This window comes from Fusarium redolens, assembly GCF_020744475.1.
Source record: "Fusarium redolens strain MPI-CAGE-AT-0023 chromosome Unknown BKA55scaffold_19, whole genome shotgun sequence".
NCBI classification, from domain to species: domain Eukaryota; kingdom Fungi; phylum Ascomycota; class Sordariomycetes; order Hypocreales; family Nectriaceae; genus Fusarium; species Fusarium redolens.
The window spans coordinates 651,638-666,881 of NW_025763682.1; the positions used below are offsets into that span (position 1 = coordinate 651,638).

General features: G+C 45.9%; 5 protein-coding genes across 5 annotated transcripts; 3 read left to right on the forward strand and 2 right to left on the reverse strand.

Moving 5' to 3' along the window:
• Positions 1-312: 312 nt before the first annotated feature.
• Positions 313-1,446, forward strand: BKA55DRAFT_523929 (uncharacterized protein; the record flags this gene model as incomplete). Its single annotated transcript, XM_046188678.1, has 1 exon — positions 313-1,446. One exon carries the CDS (start codon positions 313-315, stop codon positions 1,444-1,446), a length of 1,134 nt encoding a protein of 377 aa, XP_046043972.1.
• Positions 1,447-4,729: 3,283 nt separating this feature from the next.
• BKA55DRAFT_680014 (glycosyl hydrolase) lies at positions 4,730-6,024 on the forward strand (the record flags this gene model as incomplete). The annotated part of the gene is made up of 2 exons (XM_046198198.1): positions 4,730-5,866; positions 5,914-6,024. The coding sequence occupies 2 exons, from the start codon at positions 4,730-4,732 to the stop codon at positions 6,022-6,024; spliced, it is 1,248 nt and encodes a 415-aa protein (XP_046043973.1).
• Positions 6,025-7,986: 1,962 nt separating this feature from the next.
• Positions 7,987-8,505, reverse strand: BKA55DRAFT_695733 (uncharacterized protein; the record flags this gene model as incomplete). The annotated part of the gene is made up of 1 exon (XM_046200193.1): positions 7,987-8,505. The coding sequence occupies one exon, from the start codon at positions 8,503-8,505 to the stop codon at positions 7,987-7,989; it is 519 nt and encodes a 172-aa protein (XP_046043974.1).
• A 641-nt stretch (positions 8,506-9,146) lies between these two features.
• On the forward strand, positions 9,147-11,084 carry BKA55DRAFT_580950 (uncharacterized protein). The gene is made up of 9 exons (XM_046193998.1): positions 9,147-9,386; positions 9,452-9,584; positions 9,637-9,818; positions 9,879-9,918; positions 9,980-10,047; positions 10,096-10,199; positions 10,250-10,528; positions 10,585-10,652; positions 10,705-11,084. The coding sequence occupies exons 1-9, from the start codon at positions 9,288-9,290 to the stop codon at positions 11,028-11,030; spliced, it is 1,299 nt and encodes a 432-aa protein (XP_046043975.1). The 5' UTR covers positions 9,147-9,287; the 3' UTR covers positions 11,031-11,084.
• A 2,191-nt stretch (positions 11,085-13,275) lies between these two features.
• Positions 13,276-15,223, reverse strand: BKA55DRAFT_653426 (uncharacterized protein). Its single transcript, XM_046197369.1, has 4 exons — positions 14,460-15,223; positions 13,806-14,412; positions 13,646-13,752; positions 13,276-13,592 (listed from the first exon to the last, which is right to left on the reverse strand). Exons 1-4 carry the CDS (start codon positions 15,168-15,170, stop codon positions 13,503-13,505), a joined length of 1,515 nt encoding a protein of 504 aa, XP_046043976.1. The 5' UTR covers positions 15,171-15,223; the 3' UTR covers positions 13,276-13,502.
• Between the last annotated feature and the right edge of the window lie 21 nt (positions 15,224-15,244).

Sequence of the window (15,244 nt, forward strand, 5' to 3'; positions counted from 1 at the left end):
AACTCTTCAACTCAAACATCTTATCAACACCCTTCAGTTAAGATACACCATCAACAATATCCAACCCAAGGCATCACCATCAACAATCTTCGACCAGAAACCCCTCGGTAAAGATCAACCTCCTATGCCACCACCTTTCATCCGATCTTTATCTCCATCATGGCTCCCTCCATGCCCATCTTCTACCCACCCAAGATGTCCCCGGGCATCCAAACCACCTTCGCGCAGCACAACGCTCAACCCCTCGAGGACCGCGAAAAGCCCCTCTTCGTAATCGACGTGGCCATCGTCAAAGACACCGTCAAAGACTTCATGGCCTCCATACCATCTACCGCCAACATCGACGTCGTTCACTTCGGCGCCGTCAAGGCCTGCGCTGCTAAGCCCGTCACTGACGTCTACGACCAGCTTCGATGTGGTTTTGACTGCGCTTCCAAGGTTGAAGCTAAACCACTCATCGATGGAGGTGTTAACCCTGCTCGTATCTCTCTGGGCAACTGCAATCTTCCTAGTAATGAGCTTGAGTGGGGCATTGAAGTTGGTATTCAGTACTATGCTGTTGATAGCACTTCGCAGGTCCATCGTATGATTGAGGCTGCTGATCGCGTTGCCAAGCGTAAGGGTTGTGAATTGACCACTATCCTCGCTGACATCAAGCCCTTCTGTCGTCTTGTCTCGTCCGGCAAAGGTTCTGACAAGCCTTTCTCCGCCAAATTTGGTGTCGATCCAGAAATGGCCTTCACTATCATCGAAGAAGCCCACGCCCATGGCCTCACTTTCATTGGTCTCTCTGGCCATCCCGGTACCCAGAACCTCGCCACCGACGCTTTCGTCCAGTTTGCCCAGCTCTTCCGTGGCGTCTTCGACCGCGTCAAGAACGAACTCGGCATCACCATGACCCTCGCCAACATTGGTGGAGGTTGGGCGGGTATCTCGGCCGAGACCGCTCCCTCGTTTGTCGACTACAACAAACCCACCATCGACATCTTCTCTTCCGTCTTTGCGGATTGGCCTGTCAAGCTGATCATCATGACTGAACCTGGACGTACCTTCATCTCCAAGGCTGGATGGCTGCAGACCCACGTCATCAACGTCTCCAAGCACACCGCCAGTGCTGCCGTCTCGCGTGTCTTTCTCTCCGTCGGCACTCTCCACGGATTGAACGAGGCCAACAAGATTTCCTTCGAGTGGCATACCTCTGCTCCTTCTGAGAAGACCAAGCCTTGTGTTCTGTATGGTGCAAGCTGCGACAGCTCTGACATCATTCTTGGAAAGGATGCCAATGGCAAGGAGAAGACTGTTGGTCTTCCTGAGGTTCTTGGTCCGGATCATCTCGTCTGGGTCTATGGTCCTGCTGCCTATGGGCCCGACTACTCGACCTCCTTCAACGGCGTGCCTCCCCCCAAGGTCGTCTACATCAACTCTAAGGAGGACATCACCTACTGAACTCGCCATACCCGAAGTGGTACATGGGCAGTATGAGACTGCTATCGGCGTTTGAGTTCGCAAAACACAGAAATTAGAGACCCCTGAAGGACAGGAATAGGATACATTGCTTTGGACTTTCTTTTTGCAGCGATAGCGCACTCTTTGTATTTAGGAAACTCCATAGCCCACAAAAATGATGTATTGTCTCTAAAACCTTTCTCATTCCCATAAATCTGTGACTTGTTGACAACAATGATATAGATGACAACGTCACTTCCTATTGTTAATGCCTTGAGTGCTTTAAATACTGACTCTAACTTGAACCTATCGCCTGATTATATTACTACTTATAAGTGCCAGCCTTTTCTAATGGTAAAGGACTGGTCGCCCATGGGACTTAGTAATGATACGCCCGACAATAACTAACAGAAAACAGAGAGCGTGCGATATTAATGCTTTGCCATTTCCTTCTCTCTTATAAAAGGGCTTCCGACTCCTCAGAATACTTTGTTTGCACGAGTCCTCTTGAACTATCTACTCATTCCTCGAATACTACGAGGTTACACTTTCTTCCTCAGAGGGATTCGAGGATCAACCTCAGGGCCTAATATGTCTCCAGATCCTATCACACGCTCCCAAGCATGAAACTTGATGTAGCTAAGTCAACGTGATGCAGAATGGTTCCTTGAAGAGCTTTTTCATACTGAGCTGCTTCCAGTCTGCTAGAGAAGCGTGGATGCATGAGGACATGTTGAAGGGCTATGCGTATGTCCAAGCACGCCAAGATCATTGCAGATCGCAACACGAGACAGATGGCCATCAGGCGTCCGGACTATAGATTTATTCAACTCTGCCCTTCTTACAAGTCAAGCTGAGTCGATTGAGAAGACAATCACTCAATTCGTGAACCATGCATAAAAGGACTGTTGCAAATATCTTTGAGTGCTGAGAGGCTTTGGATATCTGTTAAATAGTCTGGTTCGCCACGACAAATCAATAAGTAATCTACCAGGACTTCGATGTAACAGCCGCACGAAGCCTTCAAAATGCCCGAGAACCTCCAAGAGTTGAAGACTTATTTCTAGTGAATCGTCATCTTTGGAGAGTCGCAAACACCAGTTAGTCCATCTACTCGAAGCCTGAAAACTTCCTTGCATATATGCCAGTACCCCGTTTCACGACAGGCTGGTCTCCGGGTCATCTTGGTGTTAATCTACTGTTATTTGACTCTGACACGAATGCGTCGCCGCACCAATTGTTGGCCCAACATCCGACGGAGGAAGGATGGGGACGTGTCAGTGTCCTGTCATGCGAACATGCATTCTGCGAGACTCTGTTGAATAGAGGCAGATCCAATTTACCTTTTCATCTTAAAGTGGATGTTGGAGGTGTTGCTGATCTCCTCGACGGACATTCATGCCATAATGGCTATTCGCGAAATTTGGTCGCGAGACAATTGGCTGAGCTACAGACGGAATCACATTACAGAATGTCTCGACTTTTATCCAGGCTAGTTCTGAGGTGTTGGTATATATGTGTTCTTTGCCTTTGTGTTGGGGCTGAAGCTTCTTTCAACCCCTCATCCTTATGACTCTACTATTGTTCGAAAGGGTATCTTGTGAAAGAGCGTCTAACCCGGACAGCGCCGGGAAAACCGAGCAGGCGACCCTTGATGTGTATCTACAAGTCAGTAATACCATACTCAAGCATGGCATCGCTCTCCATGGAAATCATAGCGAGCTATCTAATTAAATCTTCTTGTGTTATTTCTCTACGTAACGCCATCATAGACACCTCTAATGAATTCAGATTCTTTCCACGCCATAGTGGACCTCAGAGCAAGGCACGTCGCGATCCTGAGAAGCTACGTAGTGCGAGGCTGAAGTCTCATCGTCAGTGGGACACAGCCAAAATAAAAGGAGATAATAAGGGACTGGAGCAGTGAGTGATGATACGACTCGAGGGCGAACAAGCAAGCCTTGGATTAATTATGTCGTTTGCCATCGGGTGAATGCAAGGCAGGCTGCTCCTTACTGGTCCTCTACTCTCAGGTCCTCGCTCACATACCTCTCTCTGACCTGATACAGTATCTGCAGAGTACAGAGCCAAGATCGGGGGCTCGAGACCGAGTAGCCGAGGGCCCAGCCTACTGCATTCTTTTACTCCTGGACTGTACAGAACCACCTATATCCACTTCAAGTCGGATACTGAAGCTGTTGTCTTAAGTACACCAGCACAGCCGAGATCAGGAGCTGTAGACAAAGACAAGACATCTAAAAAAACAGCAAAACGATTTAAACATAAGGATCACTACACCTATAAACAGGATAAATTCCTCTCCAAGTTTCTCACTTGCAGCACTACCACTGATAAGCGTCCATGCGTTGCAGGCCTTTCCTAATTGGGCTGAATTTGGGGGCTGTTGAACTGAGCCACCCGGTGCTGGTACGCTACGGTGCGCATTTTGGAAAGTCCCAGACATGAAGATTGGGTAAAGATCGATGATACCACTTGCAAAGATACTCGTCCCGCCTTGCGGCCTCAAGGACTTGGTCGTGGCGAGTCTTCGGCAACTGTTTTCTTGTGGGGATCTACCTGATCTGCATCGCCTTAGCCTGTCATTAGCCACGTTTCCAAATCTTGATACTATTTATAGGCGAGAGCGACATCTAGATAAATCTTCGCAAATTGACCTTTCAAGGGTAAAAGAGGTTGATTAATTGTTAAAGCTACAAGACACGGTAATCTCTAAGTTAGTCATTGCGTAACTTAACCCTAGAAAAATAGAATAGCAATACTTTGCCGGTGTCTTCCTGTAGGGTCTCGCAAGGATGACTTGGGCTCCTTCGCATATAGCGAATCAACGCTCGACAGTCTGTCGAGGCATAAAGCCTGCAGCTTTTCCGCTTCTGCTTTTCCGATCCATGTTTCAGCAAAATGATCAAGCTTAGCACCGGAAATTATTTATCCACCATAAAGATCGCATTGTTTTGCAGATCTAATCATATTCAATTAAGCTTAATTCTACCCCACTTTCTCTAAATCCCTATGAAGATCTCAATGCGACGATATTGTTGTCCTGTCCTCGAAGTTTTACTGGACGTTGATCAGATGATATGACTGTGCGGGCATGCTGTAGTTCGGAAAAGCCAGATTCTTGAGATTGTTGCCTGGCTGGGGCCCATATGTAACCAATTTATTTATGATAGTGAGAAGTATTTAAGCCACATACGATCTTGTTGGATATTGATGTATCATACAAGGCTCACCTTCTATTTCTTTTCACGCTCTACCAGTAACCATGCGGGCCTCTCTCCTCGCAGTTGGCTCTATAGCCAGTACTGCATTCGCCGCGGGCACAACTCTTCCTCAAGGATGGTTCACTTTCCAGCCCGGCGAGAAGCTCAAGCATACCCAATTCCAAGGCCAGCCACGATATCTCACTTGGATGGCGGACTCTCAAATCCGGCATGGAGTTGAGCCCACCCTTGCTTATACCGTCTCCGCATACTACTCCGGAGTCCTTCGAGCCTACGATAGAACTGGTGATAAGAAGTATTTTGACTATGTTAAGCGTGGCGCGGACATCCTTCTGTACCCCGAACACGATGGTACTGTTCTCATGTACAACAAAAGCAACTCTATTGATGATATTCGGATTGGTCATACATTCTTGGATATGTATAATTCAACGGGAGACGAGATTTACAAGAAGGCGGCGACGCACATGCGTAAACAGATTGATCGCACAGGCCGCACGCCTGATGGAGGATTCTACCACCGATTTCCGGCGTATATCGATCAAATGTGGCTCGATGGCTTTTACATGCTGGACGTCTTCTACGCGCGCTGGACCCACGAGTTTGAACCCGACAACAGCACTGCGTGGGACGACATCGCTCTGCAGTTCGACCTCATCGATGTAGGAACGCGGTCAAGCAACCATACCAATGGTCTGCCTGTTCATGGATTCGATTACAGCAAGACCCAAGTCTGGGCTGATCCTGAAACTGGAGCTGCACCCCATGTCTGGAGTCGCGGTGTAGGTTGGTACATCATGGCGCTTGTGGACACTCTCGATTACTTCCCTGAAAGGCACAAGGGTCGCAAGCGCCTGTTGAAGTATCTTGATACCCTGGCTGATGCCCTCGTGGCATCTCAAGACAAGGCTACCAAGGGCTGGTGGCTTATTATGGACCCTGGTCTGGAAGCCAAGTCTGGCAACTATATTGAAAGTTCAGGAACAGCCATGTTTGTCGACGCTCTTTTCAAAGCTGTTCGCAAGGGTTATGTTAAGGGTGACAGATATCTCAAGGCAGCCTTGGATGGCTATAACTTGATGACTACTACCTTTGCCCAGCCTCGCCCACATGATGGTTCTTTAGCTTGGGAGTGGACTGTGCAGACAGGTAGCTTGAGCTCCAACGGCACTTTTGAGGTACGTTTCTTGTTACCGCTAGTTTGGCATGAACTAACCTGATGTAGTACTACGCCAGCATGCCTCTATTTGAGAACGATCTCAAGGGAGTGGCCCCATTCTTGTTTTCCAGCTATGAGTATGAGCTATACCGCACTAGGGCTTCGGGTTGGACGTGAGAGGAACCTAAATCTAGACAAGAGTCTTAGTTAGGAGATTGAAACGTTGAAGTATTTATCAATGACGAGCCATCGAGAACTGGATAAATGTTCATCACTTGATTTATCCTGAAGTTGCAGTGGCTTTCATATGAGGCAGAGATCAACTCGAGATGGAGGGGAAACCTGGGGTGATGTATCGCAAGCAAAGTTCCCCCTCGCATTGCCTTTGATGACATACAACTTCTGAATAGCTTAATAAAAGAGTATCTGTGGGTAGCAGTCGTCAACTGCCATTGGGACTCTTTCCTGCTCCATATTTCCACCGCGTCTACATGCTATCGGCTCTCAATAGGCGTTGGACACAAATTTCATGGTATGAAGATTCCGGCTCCTGATGACCCGAGCAAAGTGGGCCACAAACACTAAGCCCCGCATAACTTTGAACTCAATTACCCTGTGATCAAGTTAATCAACAAGAAATTCTTTTACTTGTTTCATAAGATATAGATCCTGGAGATGCCGTCAATAAGTGAATCAGTATGGTGCAAAATTAATAGCATGCTTGAAATCTTATACTTACCTTTTTTCAGTCTATAGAACAGCTCCTGGTATATATATAAGATATAACAGCATGTTAAGTAAGGTTATTATAGTATTATATAAAGAAGATAGATATATTATTAACTTATTTTACTAAGAGTATAATCTTATTATACTTAGTATTCTAATGTAATTAAAGACCTTTTTTATTATTACTTTCTAGCCTAGTTTCTTATTATATATTATGTTATTAATTTTAAGTAAATACAGCCCCTTTTAGCTACTAGTTAATAAAATCCTTTTAAAATTAGCTAATTTATTACTACAATTATGATTATTAAGATATATATAATATCTTTCAGATCGAAAATAACCTATACTTAATTAAGATTATTCTATAAGATAATTTAGTAAAGTCTTGAGATAGTATTCTAATATTAAATATTAGAAATTTAAGGGTCCTGCTAAGGGGTCTTAATAACTAGTAGTTCTAATCTTAATTAGTTAGAGGCGAGGGAGCTTGGGCCTAGGGGTACATTGGAATTAGAAAGCAATATGGTTTAGGCCAGAACTAAGATCTGCCAGGTGATGAGATAAGATAAGATAAGATAAGATACTTTTCTACCCTACTTATTTCATCCTTCGATTTTGACTTTGCAACAGTTGTATCTGACAATGATGAATCTATACAAACAGAGAAACAATGACCCGTCGAGCTCAAGGAGGCGGGTCTCTGGGGACGATACCAAGGTATCGAGAAGAGACGAGCATGGAATGAAGCGAAAGGAGGAGCCAAAGACAGCATTCGAGAATCTCATCAAGGTCATGAGTAATTCGCAATTCGAATCCATCAATGGAAGCAGCATGAAAGAGTTTCTAACCGGACTATACTACTGCAGCGCAGGTAACTACGGGGCTGCTCCCAAATCATCGCTTGAACCAGTTCTTTGATATCTCGAGTGGAGTGCAATTCCTAGTCGCTCATATTGTGATGCTCTATCAGCAAGCCCTTCTGGCGATACGTGCAGTACTCTTTGGCATTTCTTGGTAGTGTCGTTGAGCTCAGTCAGAGATAGTGTGAGCTGTGAATCAGTCGAATGAGTGTCGGCAGCATGCCCTGATGTGCTGGTATCACTCTCGATATAAACCTGGCTGTCTGTCATTTTCGCTTGCTTTGGATAACTACAAAGCCGTCTACTTAGGAACATCGATTGGTCCCGAATGTCAGTTAGTGTAGGGTAGGATAAATGCCATGCTCGGACCACTGCTGAGACAGAAGAAATGCCAGGCCAGCCTGCTACGTCCCACACTCTTGAGACCCATGCAGTAGACTCTTTCACAAGCCAAGTATTTGTGCCTTTTGCAGGCTTGATCGCTGCGTGCAGCCGAAGACTTGAAAAGGCCACTTCTGGCGCACACTCATATCGCCATATCCCAGGCCTAAAGAGACGCCGGCTTGACGTATTGAAGGGTAGAGAAGACATCGTCAAAGTCAAGTGCAGCCTTAATTCTCTCCAATTTTGGCAAATTGGCGCCCCAATATCTCTTCTGGGCATCCTTTCCATGAGCCAAGCTAGCAACTCCAACATAAGACAAGGACTCATCAGGTTTGTTGTTTTGAAGCTTCAGAACAGCCTCATTGATGAACTTGATGGTCTTACCTGATGTCTCGCCATTAGAAGATGCGTAGGCCGTCATGAAGTAGATGCTATCTCGGTGCGGAAAGGCCATTGCGTCCGAGCTGACCTCATTCGTTTTACCGCCTGTCACGTCGAACTGGAAAGACCATCGGCTTGAGCCCGCATCAGCAGAAAAAATGTAGTCCAGCCATGCATCCACTGAAACATTGGAGGGAACGTTGCGCTCGGAGACTCCGGTATCTTGGGTATAGAAATAGGCAGGGTTACCGGTAGGCCCGGCATTGGTGAAAACGTCCTCCGCATAATCGATCCAAGACATATGAGGCACGATAGTCTTGGAAGTCACGGCGGCATTAATATCGGTGCGGGTGCAGGCGGAGGATATCATACGAACGGGATCGGTAACCAAAGAATGCGTGTCCTTGGTTTCGAATATCTCTGCATCCGACTACACGCGAAGGATGTAGAGAATAGATGGTGAGTATTGCAATTTGTTGAACACTACATCCTGACTTTCTTAACCGCGTGTCTCTCCAATCCCTATTATCGGCAAGAAGGCACGTCGAGCTTTTATTTCATTATCTAATAAAAAAGGTAGTCCAGAATCTTAGTCTCTGAGAACACTGTGGATCGCAAGTATTATGTAATGAGAACACAGAGAGTTGATTTGCTTGGCGGCGAAACAAAGCTTTGACAATAAACGGCCAGGCAAGGCCCGAAAATGCCAGACATGATCATCGCGACTATTGAAAATTAATTTCTCAAAGGGGAAGTTGTTTATTCCCGCCAATAGGACGTTGCTCTGGGCTCCATAACCTGTGTCGATCCCCCCTAGATTGTGGGGTTTGTGGCGTCAGCCCGAGATGTCGCTGTTGGTAACGTATTGGAGACGAGAAATTTGTGATGGCTGCGAACGGAGAAAAGGATCCGTCTCCACTGACTCGGTCAGTTACTGAGAGAGACATAAAAGACTGTAGATTCTCAAGCGCCTCCACGTGGAACAAAGCATGTGAAAAATGAGATGAATATACCGACTTGAGCATTTTTACTCTAGATCTCGACCCTGTCTGCTGCACGTCAACACAGTACGGCGTCTGAACCATGCATCCGTTGCTTTTGCTGGTGACATGGACTTGGTTCATGAGCCAGGTTCTTTGCAGCGATCTCTCGAAATTTCTGACTGAGCTTCCCAGCTGTGCGGTACGTGGATCAACCTGATGAGAGTACTCAATCAGTGAGACCTGACGCTGACAAGCTAATTCTAGGAGAGCTGTGTTCTGGATTTTGTCTCGGATTCTTCCTGCGGGACAAATGCAACATGTCTCTGCACTGATCCAAGGCTCAAGGATGACGTGCTGCCATGCGTGGAGAGTCATTGCCTCCCCAGAGAAGCTCTCGGTAACAAATGAATATTGATGTGCCATTTTTACATACTAACCGAGTTATGCAGCCGCGATAAATCTGACCTCGGCTGCATGTGACTTCCCCATCCGCGACAAACACGAGCAATTCAATATCCTCACAATTACGTTAATTGTAATTACTGGAATTACAGTTGGGCTTCGATTCCTTGAGAAGCTAAGATATGGGCCTGGGCTCCAGCTAGATGATTACGTTATCACGGGTGCTTTTGTAAGTGGTCTTTGGCCTTGCTATCTTACGATTATACGTACTCATCGCTTTCATGGTTAGCTAGTGAATTTAGGCAACTCGATTGTCTGTCTGCATGGGCGTATGTATAACTTTGCTATCTTATCTTCAACACAAGATCATAATACTTACAATGCTTTTAGTCTCCGGGAATGGCCTAGGTCGAGATGCGTGGAGATTTAGTCCAGATACAATTACAGCTTACCTATGTGTTCGTATCCCAAGGTCTTGTTCCAGGTGTTATTACTAACCGTCCAAGTTCCTCTACGCTGGCCAGACACTTTACGCCACGGACGTTTTTGCGACCAAGATCTGCGTTCTCCTCTTCTACCTCCGTATATTCCCGGGGGTTACTATTCGAAGGTCTCTTCTACCCAACAAAGTCAAGCATTGATCTAGCTAACCATTCAAAGGTTGATATGGGGAACTATCGGCATAGCAGTGCTATGCATGGTTATCTTTGATCTATTGGCGCTGACACAATGTCAGCCAATTAGCTTTTATTGGAAGGGCTGGGACCAATTACATAAGGGCCATTGTATAGGGATTAACTCACTAGCATGGGCCATTGCTGCGGTTGGAATTATTCTAGATTTCTGGATGCTGGCACTTCCGATCTCTCAGCTTATCTACCTCCAGATGAAATGGCAGAGGAAGCTTGCAGTTGCCTCGATGTTCGGCGTGGGCACTTTGTAAGCATAAACCCAACTATTCGCTGCCGGACTTGCTCACTGACTCCTCTTTCTAGTGTGACAGTTGTCAGCATCCTCAGACTGCGCTATCTGGTGGCATTTGGCAATTCTTCTAACCCTACGTGTGAGTAATTAGTTGTTCTCCCCACCCTAACATATTCTAACCCAGGCCACAGGGGATAGTTTTGATACCTGCTACTGGTCCGTTATAGAACTCAATGTTGGTATTTGGTGCGCTTGTATGCCAAACCTTCGAGTTCTGATGCTCAAGGCATTCCCGAGACTACAAAGCTCAGTCGATGCTACCCCAAGAAGCCTCCAATACAACTCATCTGCAGCAGGGCGGCCAAGAAGAGTGATGAGCAATGAGCCAGGTCCATCTGATAACACCATTTATAAAGCGAGGGCTGATCAGGGGCACAAGGTCGACGGCTCATCAAGCACAGCTGAATTAGTTGAGATGACTAGAATCACCAATGAAACCAGGAGTAGTCTAGTATAGATTTTTACTCAAATAAGTTTCTTTCTCTTTAATAGTGTAAATACTGCAAGCCTGTCCCTGCATCTCTGTGCACGCATCCCATCCTCGCTCATCTTGGTACGAACCGGATCGCTTAAATTTAAGTTGCCGACATAGTGACTTGTGTATTTCTCTTTGAGGTTTGGAAATTGACTCACATAAACTAAGGCGACCCTACTGTTTATTCTATCCACAATTTACTTCAGATTTATCGCTATCTCCTTGTTTCTGAAGCCCATTCTGTCGTGTTGCTAAGGGCCAGCAGGTCCTGATTTTTGAATAGATAGAACCGCTAAGAGAATCTTGAAATATCTTGTCAGATTCTCGAGATATTCCAGCAAGTCAGCTATGAGGCAATACTGACATTTCATGATGATAGTTTCTTTTGCCTGTACCTTGGCCAAGAGATTGATACAATGAATGCGGACGTAATATCTCAGGGTTTATCTTGCTCTTCATTTCTTACCGACAGAAAACGGCAGTTTATTTCAAGCATATGGCTTGAGGATGAATATGCTTCTTGGTTTTATGGGAAAGGGTTAAGGAATTTATGAAATTTTCAGTTGATAAGTTGCAGGAAAATATCGATTTAAGCGAGGGACTTTCTCGGAAGCGTATTTTGCCACGCATAAGACGAGTATTGTGCAGGGAGGTTATGGAAGGTTATTTATTTATGGAAAGCCATAGAGTAAAAGTATTCGTAAGCATTGTAGTTATGACAATATGAAGTTCTAAGTATGAGTATTTAAACACATAGGCTTTATTTATTTATTTTGAAACGCCAGCGTTTCCAGACACAGTATTTACCTGAGCTCAATTATAGAACTCAAGCTATGTGACGACGTATCACTGTTGTTCCGACAAAACCTAGTTTGTTGATAATGAGAATTAAACATGGAGATTGGTGGTTCAATCTAGTTGGGATCCACCCTCCATAATAATCTTGAGCAGGACAGGAATCAGAAGCGTCAGGAAAGTATTTACCCCAACGAGCTTCCGTACTCAGTCTCACATCGCCGTTTAAATGTGCCATCCCATCTTGGACAGAAGACACCTGAGGACCTGTCGGCAAGACAAGCGGCATTTCATTCCAACACTCGGCCGTCTGCTAAGGTTGAACCCGCTTTTTGCCGGTGGGTTCTTACAAAGTCTTCCTAAATGCGAGAGATATCACAGCAGAGTCGTACTTGTTTAGAGGATCACTTTTGCACCTCTGTTAAAGTTAACAATAGATCAGTTTATCAATTGAACTAATACTTACCAGCTGACAATGTATAAATTTAGAAACTAAACAAGGTGAAAGACTGCGATCAGACTGGAATTGACGCTCTGGTTTCCACAATTCACAAAATATGCACTATAGAGAAATGTTCAGTGCTATTCTATTGATTACTCAGTCAAGATGTACTGTGTAGCCGCCTGGAATAAATGGATCTACCTTGGTGACTGGTTGTTTCAATGGGTCTTTTGACGGTTCGGTCTTTGTTATGGGAAGTGGTGGAGACAACATTGCTATACGCAGAGGGGTAATCGTTGGCCAGCAATGAAAGTGGTTCCGAATGATAGAGCAGTCGTGCCTTGGACAAGGAGAATAGAGAGAGGAGAGAAATTTATCAAGAGCGGCAGGTGAACATGGCAATACTTACTCCCTCCAAGTCAATGCTTATGGAGGGGGGCGATTTATAGCTGAGTATTCTTTACTGTAATTCGAAAGATCAGATATTTTCGTATTTAGCTTTGTTCACAAGACGATCTATCAAAATGGGTTGTTACGGCGCCTCCCTCTATAAAAAGGGCAAGAGTTTGATGCAGATCCCCCCCACAGCAGTAAATACTGTGGCCAACGAGGCTTTGTGTTCCCATTCTGTCAATATCTCTGAATTTACACACAGAAAGTCGATCACCTTTCGTTAGATAGAGTCAACATGTGCTGGTCTGGTAAGCACGTCGCGAACCGCAAGTATATAAAGCGCGGCGACTTTGAAAGAGACTTCGCAGTTAATTCCGTTGTTCTGAGCGACCGGTAACATCTCCAGTAGTCAGATTTACGCCGAAACCGTCAGAAGCACCCTTTTAGATAGTCTCGACTCGGGCTTTTGTTTCATTACTGGGGCGTCCCGTTACATATACCTCCCTGGGGCTTAGATAAATATATCTTAGCGCTTATGATAAGTTGATAAATGTCAGTTCACTGGCTATCGCCAAAGCTCAACTTGCATCTGGAGATCGCAATAAGGAACTAAGAAAGATAAAGGAGGTGAACATATTACTATATCCGTCAGGCCTGACGGTGTTGTTGATGGGCACTCGAACTTTCGAGACCGTGAACACAAACGCTCTGTTGCCATAAAGCGAATCGACTTAGTAACCAAATTACTACCTCTCACGTAACAACAAGACACGTAACTCAAACCCAACCTATTTAGCCCCGACGTTATCCAAGCCAGTAACTAGTTAATAAACCCCAATAGCCTCACCAACAACACTCCGAAAGATTCCATCTGGGTCAAACTTTTCCCGGACTGCTTTAAAACGAGCGATATGCTACAGGGCAAATATTAGCATCCAAGTTCTCAGCCAACTGGAAATAATCTTACATCAGGGTCGAGGTTCTTGGCAGAACGTTCGAATACCTCTCTTGTATTCTTGGTCCAATGCGGGCGGCACGGGAATTCATCAATAAGCGTTTCCGCAAGTTTGTGATCTGTATGTCTTGTCAGCTGAGACATTATCCGTTCATCCACCGAGACAACATACAAAACGGTTCGTTGTATCTCAGCCCATCGCCAATACTCGGTTTGTAAGAAGGGAAATCCAACATGATAGCACCTTTGTCCCAGTCGGCGCCATCGGATGTGCCGTACGTCACCTGGCCGAGGAGGTCGAAATACGGTCGTCCAAACTTGATGTTGATACCGCTCCTGTAGGTGGATGCCATAAACTTGAGTTTCTTGGCCTCGTTGTCAAAGAGCTGACGAACCCTCTTTAGCATTGCATTGGCCTGAGTAATGGGAAATGCAAGCTCGAGCGTGTAGCCATGAATACCATATTCCCAAACCGGTCGTTGGTCAGGGTATAGACCGCCTATGAGGACGTCGTAGTTCCAGCCGTAAACTGGCCACTTGGTGATGGGTTCGTTGGTCGTCTTTTCCCGAAAGTTGGGCTTCTCCCACTGTCCAAAGAGGATCTCTTCAGCGAGGAGGTTGGACAGTGCAACTCCCTTTCCAGTATTCCATAGAGCTGTGATTGCGCCGGCTTCAAGTTGAGTTATCGAGAATGTATTCTGGAAACCCTCCTGGTCGCTTTTGTCCGTTGGTATGACATCGTAATACCGCCAGTGGAATTTCTTCTTATGCGGCCACCACTGCTATCATTTAGCATACTCTCAAGACAAGGCAGGTGGGTACTTACCCAAAGGTTTGCTGTGGCATACGGGGCAATCATGCCATAGATGTCCCCGTCAAGAACATCAGCCTCGTCCAGCGTCTTCTGGTCGGCGTAGACCTTAAAGTCGGGATAGATCTTGAACTTCATTCTCACAATAACACCCAGGAGGCCAAGAGATGTCGAGGCGGCAAGCCATTCATCACTATCATCACGCTTCAAGTGTCGCAACTCACCGTTGCCATCAATTATATCCAGAGCCAAAACACCAGCTGCGACCATAGAATCCTCCCGAATAGACGACCGATGTGCGCCCATGGCTACACATCCGGCCAGAGTGATGTTCCAATTGACAAGGGTGTATCCCGCTGAAGCACCACGCTGGTGCAAGTAGTCCGCGAGTTGCAGGAACGTAACACCAGCCTCGATCATAACAGTGCCAGCCTCGAGGTCAAGATCATAGATCTTGTTGACCTGCTCTGTACGAACGATGACAGTGTTCGGGTCGTCGGAACACATTGTGTCGTACCACATATGTGCTTTTCCTGACGCTCGAACTCTCTGGCCTGCCTGAATGGCATTTTTAACGATGTTTTGGATGTCCTTGACATTAGTAGCATCATGAACCGCGGAAACATTCTGACAGGCTGGGAATCCGGGGCCATCGAAAGTGTTGTATGTGACAGCATTGGCACCTAGGACCAGAGCCAATGCAGCCAAACATCGAATGAGAGCCATGGTGGTAAGATGGACTAATAAACCACTGGCGATAAGGTTTAAGAAGCACCAGCTCCAATCGTTTGAAAGCAATC